General features: G+C 42.5%; 1 protein-coding gene across 7 annotated transcripts in view; it reads right to left on the bottom strand.

Annotated features, from left to right (window-relative positions):
- Positions 1 to 860: 860 nt before the first annotated feature.
- Positions 861 to 20,015, bottom strand: part of Lrmda (leucine rich melanocyte differentiation associated) — a 1,035,474-nt gene continuing 1,016,319 nt past the window's right edge. For 4 of the 7 annotated variants that reach the window (XR_009591436.1, XR_009591437.1, XM_060382107.1 and 1 more), the window contains one exon: positions 861 to 1,002. Coding sequence is in view for 5 of the 7 variants with exons in the window: in XM_060382107.1 (XP_060238090.1) it covers positions 923 to 1,002 (80 nt within the window). In the remaining 2 variants the exon portion in view is untranslated. Of the gene's footprint in view, positions 1,003 to 1,060; positions 1,834 to 1,875; positions 2,678 to 20,015 lie in introns of those variants that run through there. The other 3 variants (XM_060382110.1, XM_060382109.1, XM_060382113.1) reach the window with 3 other exon arrangements.

The following is a 20,015-nucleotide window of genomic DNA, read 5'->3' as shown; positions in this document are numbered from 1 at the left end:
AGAAGCAGGAAAACTTAAGGTGTGTGTTCTACCAAACCTGTTTGGCCTGCTGGGTATGTTCCACAATCTTCCATTAGTTTTATGACCCCCCAAACCATCCCACTATCTTTCATTATCTAACTACATTTAACTAGCATCCAAACAGACAAGGCAGCCTGTAGGGTAAATATGGCCACAGGCATAGCTGAAAATGTACAGCAAGAAACAAAGGAGAACCTCTGGTTTTGCCAAACCCTTCTGTTGGAAAAATGGCTTACTCTGAGATGTGTTTAGGACAAGTAGATTTTGAAGCAAAATGCTTTAATAGTCAGGGATTTAGGAAAATTCTGAAATTGTATGGTGAAGCCACACACAAATATATGACTTGGTAGAGAGATTGTGTCCTTTGAATGGTTACAGATGGAAAAGCATTGACAATGATAAAAGGCGATGCTCATAAAGTTGGCTAATATAATGCCTAATATGCAGGCTAAAGGGGTAATGGGGATGCACCCTCCCTCTGTACTCGTGACTACTCCACTGAATAAGCTCAAAGCACAGAAGGCAAGCCCAGGAGAGCCTCTCTCACTCTACTGCAGCCAGTGAGCAAGCCCGAGAAAGCCCCAGGTGCGACCCCTGTTCCCCTGCGAGCGGTCGGGAGACCAGGCAATCTATCATGGTGCTCCCGCTGTCAGCCCCGGTGCTGCGCCGCTGCTGTCTGTCACCCTGGTGGATGAGACCTGCTTAAGGGCAATCATGTCAATCTCTCTGTGACCACTCAGTCTAAGGTAGCTGGATGATCGTGACAGGCCTGGCAAAGTCCGGTGCAAGGTACTGAAAGCGGGAGTCAGAGCTTTCTTATTGAGACACAACGCAGCCTCTGGTTTTTCTTGCTTTTTCATTTTATTGTCATGAAACAGGCTAAGGCATGTAGAATTTAGCTTCAAAGCTGGTCATCTCGGATGAATCTGTTACCCTCTGAGTTTCTTCCACAGTAAAAATAGCGATTTTTCGCTAGGATACCTGTTAATAGAAAGAGACATCATTACTGGTGGCTCAATTCATATGGTTCAGAAATCGAGCTGTTGTTAAACAGGCATGCACTATGATGGCTAATCTGATGTGAGGCAGAAAACAGATTAAGCCTCACATGAAAAAGACCGTGCCTTCTTGTCCTTAGAGGTGACCTTGAAATGAATGTTACTACTAATTACAGGTTCCTAGTAATAACAGCTTTATGTGTGATTTTCTCACATAATTAGAACTTTTCTAATTTGACAAACAGTTCCCCAAAATACAGCATGACTTGCTCCTCCCCAGATTTCCTTAGTCTAGTTTCTAAGAATGGAAACTTAAGTTTAAATCAGATGAATCCAGCCCAAGTGAAGGCTGAAGGATAATCTTCACAGAATGTGACTATTTTGAAGTTCTTTATTGGAAATCAATATTGTTGACTTCCAGAGAGAATTTTCCAAATCCTGGGGGCTTCAAGCCCACACTGGGTGATTAAAGAAGACTGTAAAGGAAAGTAAGAGTGCCATTGACATTTAGACATCTGTCCCTCCGTCCACCCCCACTCCCCAGCCGGCAGGCATCCTCAGCTCATTTCTCATGCTAAAATGCACTTTTGACATCATGTATCATTCCTGCTTCCTTATGAAACTTTCTGGTCTTTTTTGGATGTTGCGGGACACTTCACTATGAAACACAGCATTAGAGGTGGAGCAGATGTTCTAATTTGTCCTTATGTATCACAAATAAAAAACTGTGCCTGGAGGTGCATGCCTGAAATCTCAGGTGGACAGAGAAGGACGATCGTGAGTTCAAGTCTAACTTTGCCTTCAGAGTGAGACCCTGTTTAAAAAAAAAAAAAATCAAGGGCTAAAAATATAACTTGGAGGAATAGTACTTGCCTAGAGTGTGGAAGTGTCTGGGTTTAATACTCACCTCTACTCAGAAGATACTGGTTACAGTGAAACTCTATAAAATTATTAAGAAAAAAGTGTTTTCCCAAGAAAATATTTATAACCTCTGTTTGCCTTCTTACCACCACTTTGTTCTTTCTAATTTTAGAAGAATTAACTTAAAATTCTCTTGCACATAGCTGTCTGGGTACAAATAGGACTTAAATCTCTAAAGTACACAGAAGACAAAGACAGGAAATAGTCATAAAAGACTAATCCGTGAGCTATAAACCTGTCTGTGATGATTGCTACCTCTGTTCTTGGTTATTTGTTTCATTAGTTTCATAGTGTGATGTCAACACCCACCAGTCTTCATTGATCTAAGATCAGTCATGTTCTTCATACTGAATGTCAGCAGTACAAACCTTTTGTAGTACTAACTCTTAAACTTGTGGTAGTAGTGATGGTGGTGTGCGCATGAGGATTTGTGTAGGCGCCTGGGTACTGGGTGTATGTTCACGTGAGTGTCTATAGAGGTTGATGTCAGTTGTCTTTTCTTTCTCAGTTGCCATCTACTTTTAAAATATTTGTCTTTTAATGGCCTGGAGTACATGGATTAGACTAGACTGGCAAACAAGTCCCCAGATTCCTTCTACCCAGCCCCAGATCTGAGAATACAGATGTATACATCTGTACATTACCTTTTTATATGGGCACTGGGGAACAGACTCAGGTCCTCATGCTTGTATGGCAAGCGCTTTATCAAGCCACCTCCTCATTCCTTAACCTTTGTCCTTAAATAAGAATTAAAAATAACTTGTAGAGACTTTTAAGGGGAGTATAGATGTGCCTGTGTTGGGTAGTCAGAGGCAAACTTGAAAATAACTAGGGTCCAAGGAGCTCTCAGAGTTGGAAGAGGGACAGGGTGACATCATTTGGGACCTGGCTCTTTTCTTGCTGTGTTGCCATGGACAGTTTTATTGTGGGTCATTCTTTTCTTCATGCTTAACTTGGCTTCCCTGCCCCGCCACGCCCCTCATTCCCAGTTTCTGGTTTTCAGTATTGGTCTAGTGCCTGGAAATATTGAGCCTGTGTGAAACCTCACTTAGACCTTTCTTTTTCTTTTGTTTTTCCAGCTATTGGCACAGAGCTGTTCCCTTTATTGTATTTTGTAGTGCCTAGAGTTGTGCTAACATCAGCAGCAATGCCAGAACCCTGGTGGTCTATGGGCTGGACTTGTTATATTCTACCTCCCTTAATTGGGCCTGTCTGGCCATGCCACAGATGCATGGGAAACCCCACAAGGGACTTAAACCTAGCTGAGTCAAGCAAACCCTCCAAATTCTAGAGGGACAATCCAAAGGACATTATTTTTTTTTTTCTACACTACCAGGACAGCATGTGTTTTTATAAAAAGAAATGGATAGGGCTGCCAAATATCACCAAGAACACAGTCCCTCTTATGAGCAGACTCATGACAGTCAGTCATATGCACACCACTGTCCACCATGGTTGTACCCGCTCTGTACACTTGCTCACCGTCCAGGTTCCTACGCCTCTGCTCTCCACCTTTCTCTATGCTGAATTTCCACTCTAGATGCAAACAGATGGAAAACAGTGTTCCTGGAACGTGGGCCCAGGCTGCATTCTGAGCCACACTCACGCACCTTCTCTGGTTGGCATTGATGAAGTCCTTCCTGGGGCCTGCCCTGTTTCTTCGGGCCTGGAAGCTAGACTGGTTATAGACAGCCTGGCAAGAGAGGGCTGTTTGATGAATGCAGGAGACTGTGGCTAGGTGTCAGTGCTTGGAAAATGAGGCAAGGACGTGAGTTATTAATATTGTCAATGATCTCTTGATGGGAAAACAGATACTGCACTCACTGTCAGATTTAAATAGACATTGAGTGCATTAACGACAAAAGGGCAGACTTCAAACAAAGGGGCTATGTGCTGAGAAGCCGACTTGGTCTCTGGGCTGGCACTAACCTGATCTGAAAAGACACTGTCAGGGCTGAAGACAGGCCCAGGATTGTGCATGGTGACAGAAAACAGAGATCTTGACAGAGATACCAGCGCCATATTATGCCAAGGACACCGGAGAACTGTCTGGGATTCTAACACAAGCTGACATCACTCCCTAGCATGCGGGTCTTCTATGCTCTTGAAGTACCAGAATGTCTTTTCACCCATCATTCCAAAACTTGGCATGCCCATGAAGTTCATGGCAGCCTCGGTCTGTGGGAGTCATGGGGCCAGGGCCTACAGATAACCTAAGTCACTCTCACCCTGGGAGTATTATCAGTAGGGAACGATTCTTCCCTACTAATAGCTGGGTGACTTAAGGGCCAATGTGTTAGGAGTTTAATTTGTCATTAAACTATTGTGGGCTAGTGCTACTCTAGGAAGACTTAGGGGTGGCTGGGACCCCCCCCCCAAAAAAAAAAAACCAAGCTGCTGGTACTAGCCTGGGGACAAGGATGCTCAGGCTACAGACTGGTAAAATAAGCTGACATTTTTTTATCAGAGTCATATACAGATGTTTAAAGTAAGCTAGCCTTGCCTTTCATGAATTCCCTATCAGAGCTCACAGTGGCAATTTGACTTTTGTAGTTAACAGATATTAAGAAAGAAAAAAAAAAAAAGGAACAGCCTGGTACAAGCCCTTGTGTGGCCAGATGACTTTGAGGACTTTTATTATCATGAAATCATTTGTCAAGTCATGGAGATGTTATGGGTATCTCCTGTCCCCACTCTAACCCCCTTCCTCAACTACAGCAACTGCCCTAGGTTTTGAAGGCTGCAGAAGGGGCCATTTGTTTGCACTTGATATTTTCATAGGGAGGTTCTCTGGGGCTGGAATTTGGGATGCAGTGGTGATGGGGACTCTGTAGCCCATGGCCTCTGACACATCTGCAATGGATTCTCTTGTTTGTATCTCCTCAAACTCTATGGTTACAGAAATGGAGGGAGACAACATATTTAATGGCATGCAGAGTGTTTTTTAATTAAAACATGAGGCTTTGGCCATAGTAAGTGAGGCAGGCTGGCCATGCATCAGGCCAACGTGCAGATGTCGGTGAGGGGGTTCCTTTTGGGGGCTCTGAAAAATGACAGTGCCCTGTCCCCAGGGAAATCCTCTCCTGCCAGATGAGACTCCTAATTTTTCTTAAGTAGCCAGTTTTCCCATTTCCATAAGCTCTTAGAGCTATAATTATGAAAAAAATGTGTGGGGAAAAATCTGTTTTAAAGAGGTCCTTTATCTTTTCAATGTTCCCACCCTTTGCAATGGATGCTCTGATTATGCAGGTTAAGTTATGACTAACTGCCTAGTGGGTGGGAATGAGCTTCCTTTCTTGGATGCACACTGTGGATCCAAGTGTGCATTCTAGAGACATAGCCAGGGGGTGGGGCGATCCTTGCTGTCCAGGAAAAGGGTCCTGGCATACCCTGAAACAAGTCCAGTACCGATTCTATCCTGGCTTCCCATTCTTACTACCTGTCCTTAATGACTACTGGCCCCACACTGGTCCCTTGCCCTCCCTGTTTTCCCCATTTGTAAATGAAGGCAAAGATAATCATGGTAGGTCCTCTTGAATTGTGAAATAGACAGTTTGGTATTTTTAAATGTTTCTTTTATGAAGTGGAAGTGTCGGCATTGGGTCCATGTATCCTATCAAGACGGAATGGTCAATGTGACCAATTGCACAAAGTTAGGTCTTAAAATCCATCTACTCATATCCTTATAATATAGCACAGAGTCAGGGTACTGTTTATGAGTCCAAACTCTTCATGGAGTCTCATGACTTTTTTTTTCTCTAGAGGGAAAACTAAGTCCTTTCTCCACACCCAGCCATATTTGTCTTCCTTCTCCCTCTGAGTTCCTTCCAGCTTTGAGGTCAAATAAGCTTTCCACTTGATCCTGAAGACAGTAGTAAAGGAAATGGTGAAACTTCCCTCCCAAACTAGTAGGGCATGACTTGAGGCAGGTGTCTTGGCTTATAATCAGCATTGTCAGTTGAGAGTGCTACTCTGGTTGCCATGGCACCTGCTGACTCCCACAATATTGCTCTGGCTCTGTTTGCCAGAGGATGCACGCCATATTGCCCTTGCTTTTGACTGCAGGACCCACCTCCAGAAATGCCCTGTTTCCTCAGTGTTCTACAATTGAGCTCTTGAGAGGCATGAGGGCAAGTCTATTCCAAACCATGCCCGCTATGTAGTGTGGACGCTGAATGCTGCCATTTTGGCCCCAAGGGTATTTTGGCTCTGACTTATGTATACTAACACGTGTAAACGTGTCCAGTGATTTTTTTTTGAGAAAGCATTAATTATGCACAGTAAGTTCCATTTTGACTCACATTAAGTTCCAGTTTAACTCCCTACTCACTTCTTAAATACCAAGTCAAATATTTTCTTAATATTTTCCTTCCTATTTCCAGTGGGGATCACTTCTTTCCCATGTAATATTCCTCCACCAGCTTTTGCAAATTATTAACATCCAGTCTCTGCTGCCACCATTTATCTGTCTGAGAGTCCCATTTCCTGTAAATGTGTGTTTCTGAGCTACAACAGAAGAGCTTGAATTGTCTGGGAAAGTTTGGCTACATTTTGCCATGTTTATTTCTGGCTGATTTAATTTTATTTTTCATTATTTCTACCAAGGTTAATTCCGCCCTATGAATTTGTGTGGCTTTCAAGATCTTGGGATGTAAATCTTGGGTCAGTGTTTTTATGTATGATAAATCACATTAGATTCAAGGTTCAGTTGCTGTCAGTTCTCTCCGGCGTTGATTATTTCTACCAGCAATACTTATCATAAATTAAAGGACGGCTTTTATTTGTTTCTTAGCACCTGGAGCCCGATTGTGAACATTCTAGATATAAAGTAAGATTCAAGTTGTGGAGTCATGACAAGCTGCTTTCTGTAAACAGCATGAACACAAAGTCAGATCTCACAATATGGCCAGCAACTCAAAGGTTAGGAAGCAGACAAAGAGCCCCTTAGATTAAACGTACAGAGAAGTGTGTGCTTGGCCTTGGTGCTCAGACCTTTGTGAGATGGCCTAAGGGGAGGCTCATAAATATCCCTTGAGAGTCTAGATTATGGTGCCTGCTCAGCCAGATGCTGGGCCATGACAGGCCTTGTTCTGTGCCCGAAGGAAGCACAGCACCAGCAGGAAAGGATCTAACTGAGGGGAATGGTGACAGGCAAGCATCCCTGCCTTCAGACCGAGGAGGCTGGACAGCTCAGGGTGAAAGTGAGCAGACAGTTTGACATGTGATAAAGCAAAATCTGTGGAAAATATACTCTGGGCTCCCAGGGCAGTTGAAATGAGGCTTGTCATCTCAGGGAGAAAAGAAGTTAGGACGAGGAGGACAAGAGGACACACACACATACACAGAGAGAAAGACACACACACACACACACACACACACAGAGAGAGAGAGAGAGAGAGAGAGAGAGAGAGAGAGACACCCAGAGAGAGGCAAACACACACAGAGGCACACACTTCTTCCTTTCGTGTGTACAAATGTTAGAAATCTTGCCCTTGAGTGGACGCCCAGTCCTCACCCTTGCTGTCCCACTTTGAGCCCCTAGATGTCATGGCCTGGTAGAAGATTCTACAGGCCTTCTTAAAAGTGATAGAACATGTGTCCATCAAGAATCTGGTGAGGAAATCCCCTGTGCCTTTGCTCACATGTCAAGTCTTTTTAATTTTTTTTTTTTTTTCGTATGAGCAGACCCACCATGGAAGAGCTTCAGAAGCAATGAGTGCTCCTTCCTTCCCGGCTTTGAACTTACCAGTCAGATTACCTCTCGCCTCAACACACATATTTTGATCAAACTGTGACATAATAGAAATAAGAGACCAAATCTAGTTTCTCTATTATTATTATTTTTTGCTCAGGCAAGTCCCCTCTCTCTTCAGAAATAAATTTGTAAATCTTACCGATCCAAGTTTTTTCATTCTGGGGCCTTTGTTTTGTCCCAAGTAAAAAATGAGGGCAGAATCCTCCCTCATCCTGCTGTCCTAAAGGACAGTTTACTTATGCCCAGCTGTAAGCATTACCTTGTCCTTCATCAAACTCCCTAGTAAGACACAACATACTAAATTTACCTTTGAAAGTATTTCCTTCACTGCATCAGAGAACTCTCCAGCTGGGACAGAATTTAAGGGCACTCATTTTAAGGGAAGTCCTTCACTTACAGAGCAGGAAAATGAGGTTCTGATCGGTCTCCCTAAGGTGTCAATAACCACACATCGATCTTTTTCAGGCAGGAAAGGAAGTTTTGCTTTTATAGCTTATTTTTCAAATGTATTATTTATTTTTCCAATCTTGTTCACAGGCGCCCAGGGCCTCCTGAGAACTTCAAAGATCACCACCAACAGGACTTAGTTTCATCCTTTGCTACGTTCTCATGGAGGGAAACAGGCGCTGCAGAGCCAGCAAGGCAAAGAGGGGCATATTGGAGAGGGGATGGATTTCAATGTGTGTGCCGAGATGGGATGCAAATCAGCTGTGATTCCAGAGGCACCTTCCCAGCAGCTCATGGTGGATCTCACCCCTGCTGTCATTCAAAAGGAACAGCAGTCAGGGGGGAACAGTCATGCTTTCCGCTTCTGTTTCAAGAGAACTCAGAAACCTTAGACAGAAAGAAGGAGAAAGAAACCAAGAGGGGAAGGGAGGGGGTAAAGAGGAGAGGGGGAGGAAAAGTGTGGGCAAAGAGGGAAGGAGGGAGGAAAAATAAGGGAGGGAAGAAGGGCGGGAGGAAGAGAGAAAGAGAGGCAGGGAGGAGTAGAGATGGAGGGGGAGGGAAAGCAGGAGGGGGAGATAGGGAAAGAGACAGAGTCACCCCCCACCACCACCATTCAGAATCTTTTCCGCTTTCGAAGTCAGAATCGTGGCCACTAGAGGGCAGCATGCAGTTAGGAAACAGCCACAGCTTTCTTTAAATAAATAGGGGCAACCACTCAGGGAAGGCCATTAAAGCCGCTCTGTGCTTGTGGTCACCAATTACACGTTGTGTAATGATCAATATGTCATGTTTACCCAATCTGGGCTGAAGGCTATCTGGGACTGAGGATACCAAAGGGCCCCTCTCGCTGACACTTTCAAGTTCCTTCTGCCTCAATTTCAGGGACTGATTTTCCTTACCAGATATAATTAATCTTAGCTCAAGGAGTTCCTTTTTTTCATATCATCTGCATAAATGTAAAGAAGCACGCAAACTAATACAGAAAGGAAACCAAAAGCACACGCACCATGGGCATCCTCAAAAAAAAAAAAAAAACTTCCATTAGCATGGAGTTGTCAACATCTGAGAGCATCTTTTTGAAATTATTTTTATTTCTTGACTAAAGTGAACATTAGAACACAGAAATTGTGGTTGCTTTTTTTTTTTTTTTTTAAGGGAGGGCCTTCCTTGCTTAAAATAGAATCATTCTCTTCCCTTCTCATAATACCTGGTCTAGAATCATCACTCCTACTAAGAACAACTGAGTGCCTTCCCATTCTAGAAGAAGCATCAATATTTGCAGCTTTCATAGATGTCAAGCCTGTTTTTAAAGTCTAGGAAACAGCATTTTAAACTAGAATCATATAGAATGAAAACAAGTGATGGGATTCAACCCAGGAAGAAGACAAACAAAAATGAGTTCCTGGGCTCTGGGCCCTGACAGCGACACTGTGCAGGGTGTAGCTGTGGCTCTAACAAGCATGACAGGGCTCGAGTCCTGCTTCCAGGCATTCCCTCAATGGGACAGTCATGTGACTAAACAGCCACAAAGAAAAGGTTGGGACCAGTTAATCAATTAGATTTATTAACTCATGATTAAGTGGAAACTTTGAGTTTTCTCTCACCCATGAAGCTCATTAGATATGGCAGAGTGGCTGCAGTTGAGAGCATGTTTACAGCGAGGATGACACAGTTCGGAAGTTTATCTGGGGTGGGGACAGGGGTGAGCAAGCGAACACTACTCAAGATCACAACATCTTTTCTCTACAAGAACTCCAGGAGAGTCGCGACAGCTGATTCCCGTGCACACCTTGAAACCTGGGCTATAGCTTAGGTCCTCAATGAAGAGTTTGTGTAGGTTGGTGGAAGTCAGAGGGCAACCTTACTTGTCATTTTTCGATTTTTTTTTTCTTTTGAGTAAAGCTTTAGTTGGTCTACAAATTCTAGTGTAAAGTGCTGTTTCCTACATCCTAATCCTTTAGGCTGAACTGAGTACCCAGCGATCCCCAGGGTGGGGTTACAAGCACACATGCCTGGCTTTATCACAATGGTCCTGGGTCCTCATGCTTGCTTCTCGCTGTGATGTCCCCCCATCTCTAAGTTCATATTTGTGGACTGAGTGAAATGACCTGAGGATTCTTATGAGTCCATATATTTGGCATGTCAAAGAGCAGGGTGTGCTGGCTCAAGAACATTGGTTCTCTCTGATTCTTCCCTGCATGGGAATTACCCCCTCCCCCCCGACTTTCCCTTTAGTGGGTCTGAGTTTGTGCTAAGAAACTTACTTATTTTGGCAAGTTGCCATGTAATGCTGGGGAATAACTTCTAAGGACAACTGTTCTAGAACAACCTAAAAGCCCCTCCCTACCTTGCCCTTTCCTTTGGTATAGTAAATGACCTTATTTTTATTCATATTTAAAATAAGAGATAAAGAGTCTGGTTAATTGAAGGTCTTACTGTATTGCACTCTAGTAAATGGAAGATTTATTAGCTTCCCAAGAACAGCCAGAAAACAAATGGCACCTAAAATAAATAATGACCAACCAAAGCTGGGGAGAGCTCTTGTGTAGCCCAGTAACAGGCCCTTAGTTCAAACAACAGCACTGCAAGAAGAAAAATAAGTTGCTCAATACGTTGACATTTAAGCTTTCTCCGTTTTTGTTTTGTTTCAGTGGCAGGCTGATTACATTAGCAGAAGAGAAGAAGAGGAGAATGGGGTGAGACTGGGGGTGAGCATGTGAAATATGATTTATGAAGCACGAGGTGGGGGAACTTGGAAAACAAAATTCCACAAAGTCTTCACTCATCCTCAAAACTGCCAGACCCGTCTGTGAACACACCTGCTGAGTGTGAACAGAGGTGCTGGCCATGCCCTCAAGAAGACATTCACATTTGGGCTTCAGGTCTGTTCTTATAGAGTCCTAGCATCACAAAGTGGGGACAGGGCTGTCTCTATAGCTCCGTGTGCTTCCTCGGACTGAAACTTCTCAAAAGAGTTGTTGAAAAGAAAGACAAGTTGCTGGAAAGGAAAGGAAAGGAAAGGAAAGGAAAGGAAAGGAAAGGAAAGGAAAGGAAAGGAAAGGAAAGGAAAGGAAAGGAAAGGAAAGGAAAAAGAAAAGAAATGAAAAAGGAAAAAAAGAAACAAAGTGTCAAACAAAATTGAGCAGATGTGGTAACAACTGAATTTGTTGTAATTCAAGCCCTGGAAGTATGCAAAGGGATTCCTTCTTAGGCACATTGATTGGCCCAGCCTCCCTCTGTCCTCCACTAGAATCCAGGCGTGTTTCTGCATGGATGGAACCATAATCTTTTCTAGTTCCAGGAGAGTCAAAATTGCCTTCCCTCAAAGAAAAACAATGAGAATCTGTTGATAGCTGATCTAACTGGAAGAAATTTGCATTGTCTGTCTTTCCTTCTCTTTCTTTCTTCCTTTCTTCTCCCCACTCTCTCTCTCTCTCTCTCTCTCTCTCTCTCTCTCTCTCTCTCTCTCTCTCTCTCACCTTTCTAAGGTCCAAATTCTATTATTGCAGAAACACAATACAATACTTGGACACTAACAAACTCTACTACCAAATGTCTTCGACTGCCCACCTCAACCTGCTTCATCCATGCACATATATGCATGTGTGCACATGTGTGCATCAAGAGAAAACAACTCAGAAGAGCACTGTGAACTTTCTGTACCTTAATCCTTACCCAATATGAAAAGCTAGTAAATACAAAGCACAGGAGAAAGGCCTTCATTAGGGCTAGCCTCATTAAAACGTAACCAAGTTCCCAGTTTCCCCAGCAATATTAAAAAGCATATTTCTTTGCCTATCAATAGAGCAGGCAGAGGCGTTCATGACAGCAGGTGGTACCAGGCGTCCTCTGTCTCTGGGAGGATGGCTTCAGATATTACCCCTTTTATTTGTTTGGCTTGTTGGAATTCACCCTGTGGTAAGTGGTTAACATGTCTCCATACTGGAAAAGCATACTGCCCATTGTCCAGTGCAGCCTAATAGAATACATCTGGCTCTGACAGTTTGACACCCAGATCTGAGCAACATTCAGCAACACAAATTAACAGCATAGACATTGCCCACGCTGAGCAGGAAGTAATAACCAGCTACCTGCTACTTGGCCAAAATCTCATTATAAGCCATTACGGTAATTGAGGGCCAACACTGTGGATATTATACTCCCTGAACGCCAGTGGTTAGCTGAAGAGAAGAAAGACTTGTAATGGAGGAGGTGGGGCAGACAGGAGAAACACGGCTGTCACCATGATGTTCATTGTTGCTGGGATGGGGGTAGGGGTGCTCCTGAACAATTTCTCTTTTTGCCCTTGGAGCCCACATGACCCCAGGAAGATGATGTAACTTCTGGTAGGCCTCCAACAATACTATGCAATTAAAAAATTGGTCTAAATGAGTAATGGAGATAGCCACAGAGGAAAGAAGATAAGGGCAAAATAAGACAGAATGTTCCATAAGTAAAAAGCATCAGAAGTGAAGGGGCCAGGCAAAGCTGTCTACCCTCCCTAGAAGGCAGAGGTTTTCTAGAATTACTGCATTTGGGAATTTGCAAAGCCAAGTCCCTCCCATGAAGCCAGCATCCCAAGCCTCAAGGGCTGAGCAGTGATAGATAAAGCGACAGGAGAAGAGGAGGAAGCCAGGTTTATCAGGCAATCTAAATTTGGGAACAATGAAGATGGTTCTAGACAAGGTAGTAATGGTAATAGCAGGAAAGACTCATTCAGGGCAGCGAAAGAAGTTAATTGTGACTGTATTAGTGACTTCCAGCTTCTCACTGCTGCTTGCCTGGCTACGGTTAGGATCCAAAATGTCCTCTGTGAGCCTATGTGAGACACATTCCCAGATTTGGGGACATTGTGGGGGCTAGTATTAGGAAGCTAGGGATGATGGCTGACTGTGAACTGACGGGGTTGAGAAGCACATGTGAGGGGTTTTCCAGGAAACATTATGAGGGAGACACTGCCTTGACTAATCGCAAATGCTGGAACCCAGATGGAAGAAATGGGGACAAAAAAAAAAAAAAAAAAAAGACAAGGGCACCACGAGGTGAGCCTCTCTGCCACAGCTTTCTTGCCATGACAGACTGAAACCACAGACCAAATGAAACTTTTTCTCCATTTGGTTATTTTGCTTAGGTATTTTGTCACTACAATAAAAAAATCAATCAAACAAACAAACAAACAAACTGACTCATATACCAAGATCATTGTAGGCATGGCCTTGGAGGTGGGGACAAAGGGACCCTGTCCCCTTTTATTTATTCCTATTGTATTTACTCTATAAGTATGCTCTGGTATGCTACAAGCTCTCTCATGGTGTACCACCTCACCACAGGTCCAAGAGCAACAAGGCCAGCTGATGATAGCTAGAATCCCCCAAGCCATCTTCTCTGTCAATCGTCTCTGGCATCTCATCATGGTGACAGAAAGATGACTGACTGATCTCTCTACCTAAACGCTGATAGCTGATACACCCCTGACACTCCGAGTCCCTAACTGTGGGAGTAAGCTTGTATAAGTTTTAAATAACAAAACTCCTGTCATGTGTAATACATTTATAGACATCACTGGAAGCTGGAGAACAAGCCTTTCTAAACAAGCCATAGCTGTAGGTCTCAGCAAAGGGTTTATGGGTATAGACACTTTAACTAACAGATTAATATACTGGAGGCAAAAAACAACACTTGTGGTCGGTGAACAAGAACTCCCCAGGGCATGAAGATATCTTGTGAGCATCAGGCACTTCCCTCCACCCACCCTCAGCTCTACCAGCCTCATTCCTTCTCTTCACCTAGAGGGTTAAGCCGTCTGAGGGCTCGGAAATGGCTGCGGTTGGTACAAGTAAGGCCTTCCCTATAACTAGATCCTTCAGGAAAAAACAAATTAATCAACAGTGAGCTGAAGTGGGTTTAATGATTGCATTCTGCATACAATCAGCTTTTCCCTTTTCGAGGGCCATCAATATGTCAAGGGAAGACATATCTGAAGGATATAGCCCTTAACATCAAGGTTATCTATTCTCCACAAGGCTCCTACTCCTTGCCCGGCTAAGACTTCACGCTGCCTGTGTCTAACATTTTCATCAACTCCGCAATCAATCAAGGTAATAATGTTGTGCAAAAAATCAATTAACAACGCAATTAAACTTTCCTTATTATCTCAAAGGGCTGAAATAATACCTAAAGGGAAGATAGACTCAGTGAACGCAGACATCCATAATCCAATGTGAAAGTGAATTATGAGGTTGGGCAGATGCAGGCATGTGCTGGTGCTGTTATTTTCCAGGGGTTATATCTCATCACGGCAGTGTATCAGTCAGCCCCAATCCCAGACCCTAAAATTCCAAATTACTTTTAAGAAATATATGATGTGCAATATCCATTTCATATTCTCTTTTAAAGATAACGCCCCTTCCCCCCACCAAAAAAAAAAAAAAGAATTGAATGGTGGTATTACTCAAAGACAAAATGATCTTTCAACAAGAACATAAAATATAAAAGCTATAATAACATTTACATCTGTATAGCACGCATCCCTGTAAATGCAGGTCATCTATTATACATAATCCCAAGTGCCTAAAAGGCCCAGCATGCAACACAACATTTAAAACCTGAACGCATAAATGTGCAAACTCCCCCAGGATGGCTGTGACTTCCCTCTCTATGGAAGCCTCATCTCTCAGTCTGCCCATGTCAACACACACACACACACACACACACACACACACACACACACATGCATACATATTGGGAACAACAGAAGTATTTTTCATTTAAATCAAGAATGACTATATTATTTGGCAATTATATCCACCCGCCCTGAAACACTATCTAGAAACTGAGCATTTAAAGAACACAGAAAAAGGACTCTTAACCTTCTACTGCAGTGAAAGACTTGAAACTTCATATTGAAATAAGATACAGAAGGGAATTCCTTCTACCTGCTTCGGCATCCATGGAGGAAGGCCCCAGGAGAAATGCAGTGACCAGTAGAGGAGGGAAGCTGGGCAGAGAATAGAGGGAATGCCAGTGGGCACAAAGTGATAATCTAAGGTGAACACATATTTGTTTCTAGTCGCTGCAAGGACATTCAAACAGTAAACACCAGTGTGAAGAATAAATAACAAAACCAAACACTCCCAGATCTCTCAACTCGTCTTTCTCCATCACAAACTATAGGCTGGTTCAGAGACTGACCACAGACTGATAGAATCTGAAGATCTGCTGCATTTTGAAATTCAAGAATAATCCTGGAAATCCACAGATGTCAAATGAGCTGAAAAGGAACCTCATAGCAGGGTTTCCACTGATGTTCCCTGCAGTTAGGTATCCTTCACCAGGAAAAATAATTTCTTGTTGTTGTTTTTCTTCTTCTACTACTCCTTCCTTTTTCTCCTCTTCCTTTTAAGTTACTCACTTATAACAAGGATCCATCTTCACAAGCCAACTCTCCTCCTTTTTCAGCAAGTGAGACTGAGCCCCAAGTGCAGACTTAATTGAACAGTGACACACTAGACAAATATACACAAGCAACTGTTCTGCAATTTCTTAAAAATCCAGAGGAAGCTCAGGGGGGACTCTTGGTACAATTTTCAACTGAGAAGTTGGACCAGTTTAATGAATCTTGCTATGTATCTCTGAACCTTAAGGAACATAATTAATATGTTTTCATTTCCAATGACTTTATTGTGTGTATATAAACTGGAACTGTTCCTGCTGTGTATTTGATTCCACCAACGATGGGGTGGGTTGGATTTTAAATGATGTGTGAGTACTTTTGTGCTTTCTCTGCTCTGGTTTATGTGTTATTCATGACTTGCATTACAGACATGGCTAATACACAGATGTAAATGTTATTAAATCTTTTGTATTTTGGAGGCTTTGTGAAAGGTTTCTTTGTTTTCAAATAATTCTCTTAACCAGCAAAAATAACCAGTAATACATGACAATGTCTTGGGAATGCTTTATTTTTTTTCTACTGAGTTTTCTGATGAAGAGATTTTCCCTTCACTGCTAGCTTTTCATAAAAATAAAAGTATAGTGCAAGTTGGTACATGGAAGAGTTGTATGCTGACGGTATCAATGCAGAGTCACTTCTTAGGTATATGTGCATATGTGGGTATACATACATATGTCATGTGTGTATTTCATGTAACCATGTGATTCTGAGCATGTGCTCTGCATGTCCTCTTGTAAACGCCTATATGTGCTGTATGTATGAACATGTTGAACTTATTTTGCTAAGCCAGAACTGAAAGGCACCCAGTTCTTGATTACCTGTCAAAGTTGCAGCTGCTTTATTGCATTTGGTATCTGACATAAATTTTAATGGTTTTGCTCCTCTCCATCCTCTGAGTTTCTCAGGATTTCAACAGAAATGTGACAGAGGATAAACTTCTTCATACAGACAGCACTTAATCAGCCTGTGCCACTCACTGGCTCACTTTTCTTCTTTCTTGATTTTGAATTTGAACAATGCTCTGAGGCTGAATTGTGCATTGACCGAAGTACAGGTGGCTAGCCTGGAGGAGGGCAGTAAGCCATGACACACATGCTAACAGTGACAGCGGCCTGACTTGGAAGCACTCTGAAAGCAGAAGCTCCACACACAGACGGGGTGGCACCTGCTGCATCTTTAAGGATTCCCCTGGGAGCACAGAGGATCATGTCACTCAGAAAAGGCAGGCAGAGCCAATGACAGAGGTTCAGAGAGTGAAGATATAGAAAACGGGTCAATCTCTTTAGGTCTGGATTTCTTGGGTTAGGGGAACATTCTAGAATGCTATTCTGTCCACTGAGTGTCATCAGCTTTGCAGATGTTCTATGCTGGTTGCCTGGGTCTAGACACCGCCTTCCTCTGTGTTTTCCTCCTGTCTCTTCCAGGTTAATCCTGCATTCCTGCTCCTAGAATCTACAACACCCTTGGTCCTCATATGGCTTCTTGCTTTCCTTGAAGTTTTGACTTCAGAATCAAAACATCTCTGCTCCTTTCCCCTTCCTGACCTGTCTCAACCTTTCTAAGGAGCAACTTGCTCCCTGGTACATGCCAGCATACTTTTCTTTAAAAACATACACATTCATTGTAAAATAGACTGACTGAATAATTCCCTAATGGAATTTTAAGCTAAATAAATGAGAGAGGGGAACACCAGGAGATTATAAAGAGAGCACTGGACTCTGGATTTGAAGTAGTGAGAGTCCAGGAAGAAAGATGTCTTGTTGAATAAAACCAGCCATGACAAGAATGGGGTGAGAGTATGTCCATGTCCAAGATATTCTGCAAACTTGGGGACAGGGTTGGCTGTCTCTTGGCTGGGTGTGGGGTGGTCATAAGATATGCCAAGAAGGCATTCCTTGGGATATATTTTCTTTCTGGTTGGGTCAAGTCACCAATAAAATATGTATTTCTTATATCAATCTAAATAATATGGAAAGAGAACAGTTATTTGATAAAAACCTCTTTTGAGATCCACATGGCCACATGATGTAGAGTGGTCCCATATGCGTGAGCTTGTGTGTATGTGTATCTGTATAAATTATGGCCTGTTTTTCTACCTTCCTATATTAAAAATGCAAGAAGCAAACAAGTCTTATTTACTCAGATATTTTGGTGTACAAAGGAAACATTAGATCAACATTCCACACATACAAGTATATGTTTTACAGAAGAAATATAAGAACAACTGTAACCATAAGAATATGTACTAGGTGTGTAGACATTGTGTGGAGGGGTTCAAGGGAAGCCAACATTCTAAGATCTCTCTTTTTGTATATACACTTTACATTCTCAAAGTAAAATCAAAATTTGGAAAAAGCAAATACCACCCCCCCGAACTAAAAATGAGTAACCCAACTGCACATTAAATTAATGACATAAATAAACAAAGAAGCTAATTTTGGACATATGCCCTTCAGCTACACCCCAAATGACAGCATATTCTAGTGCTGAAGAGAAATCTACAAGTCTGTGGGGGATGGCTTCTTGTGTGTGGTCATACTCATGGTATTTGTAGGTATATCACAGGGTAGAAGAATTAAGGTTACTATGATTCTTGGAAGTCAGAGCAGTTATGATGAGACAAAAGAAATATAAAATAAGAGAAGATGTGGGAGGCAGAATAATGCCCTCCAAGACTTCTATAGTGTAGTTCCTAGAAATACGTGAGCTGACTTGGGACATGAGGCAATGAAGGCAGATGAATATAGCGTATAGGCTTTCAGGAAATGAGCTTAGTATCTTATCAAATGGGTCCTTAAAGGAGGAACATTAAGAAGGTCTTTGAGGTTGTGGCCACAACACGAGACATGTTCAGAGAGATGCAAAGTCCCTGGCTTTGAAGACAGAGAAAGGGGCCATACCCACAGAAGGTGTATAGCTTCTTGAGGCTGGGAAAGGCAAGAGCACAGATTCTTTTAGTTTTCAGAAAAAAATAATTCATTCTGATGTTAGTGCAGTTGAAATTTGTAGTTGACCTCTGACCAGAACAGTGAGATGATATATTTGTATGGCTTGAAGTCACTTAAGTCTGAAGCTACCCTAGAAAATTAGAGAAAGCTGAGGAAAAGGGGCAGGGGTAGGGATCTGTAAGGAACTCTGATTTGAAAGGGGTGTGAGTGAAAATGTGCAGGACGCCCATCATACTACCAATAACCAGAGCTCCTCAAAGGAACAGCCAAAGGTGGCACAGGAAACAGAAAATAAGGAATGCCTTGTCATGGCAGAGATCACAGAAAGGTAAGGATGTACCCTTAGGACAAACATAGCACAAGTTCAAATAGCAACAAGAATAATGATTGTTTGTTGAATTTGTTGAATAAAGCAAGAATCCACTAAACAATACTTCTAAAACATACAGAGAAATGCAAAGGAGAGAGATCTTCAAAAGCAACCACGATACAGAAGGAATGACAGAGTCAGGAGATGAGCACACACCAATGCAGGAAGTCAGGCGGTTATTGTCAATTTCACCAAGAAAATTCTTTCTTGTTGACAATTCTGTCAACAAGCAGGTTGTCACTAGTTACTACTAATAAAGAGGACATATACTTTTTGAGTTGGGTTCATATGGTGGTCATGCTATTAACCAAATACTCCATGGTAGCAAAACTACCCATGTACCTGTGAACATGATGGTATAAAATACACCCAGTGTCACCTGTGCTTACCAGGATATTAAACTGTAATCAAACTACAAGAAAACAACTTTTTTAAAAAGGAATGTTCAGTGTGGTTCATTACACAACCAAACTTACCTGGGCTTTTAGAAAAAGAAAAATCTAAAAAGTACAGCCAACAGGATGTCTCAGTCATAAAAGCATGCAGACCTGGGTATATATCCACAGAACCATGAAAAAGACAGGTGTGGAGGCACATTCATGAAATCCCAGCTATGGTAAGAAGTAGGAAGGAGTAGATCCATGGACTGTCACTGGGCAACTACTCCAGCTCATGTGCCAAAGTTCTGGACCTTGTCTCAAAAGATAGCAAGGCAGCTGGAAAGATTCAGTGGCAGAGTATCTGTCATGTAAGCAGAGAACTTGAGTTTAGATCCCTACTACCCACATAAAGTTCCAGGTACAGTATACGTCTGTGATCCCACATATATAACCCCAGGGCTGCAGCGCGAGGCAGACAGAAAGAAGAGGCTCTCTGGGTTTTCTGGAATCAAATACTGGACTGCCCTGGATTTAAGAAGGCTTGATAGACTATAGCATGTAAACCTTGACTGGATACTGATGACAAGGGACATGATGCCGAAGACAGAGAAAGCTTGTGTGTGGGTTGTATAATTTAGGCAAGACTTTGAATCTGTGTTACTTTTCAAAGTTTTACTAATAGGATCTCACAGAAACATGTTCTTATTCAAAGGAGATGCTGA

Source organism: Meriones unguiculatus, chromosome 4 (genome assembly GCF_030254825.1).
Source record: "Meriones unguiculatus strain TT.TT164.6M chromosome 4, Bangor_MerUng_6.1, whole genome shotgun sequence".
NCBI classification, from domain to species: domain Eukaryota; kingdom Metazoa; phylum Chordata; class Mammalia; order Rodentia; family Muridae; genus Meriones; species Meriones unguiculatus.
The sequence above is the reverse complement of the archived record's forward strand: the minus strand, read 5'-3'. Positions and strand labels throughout refer to the sequence as shown.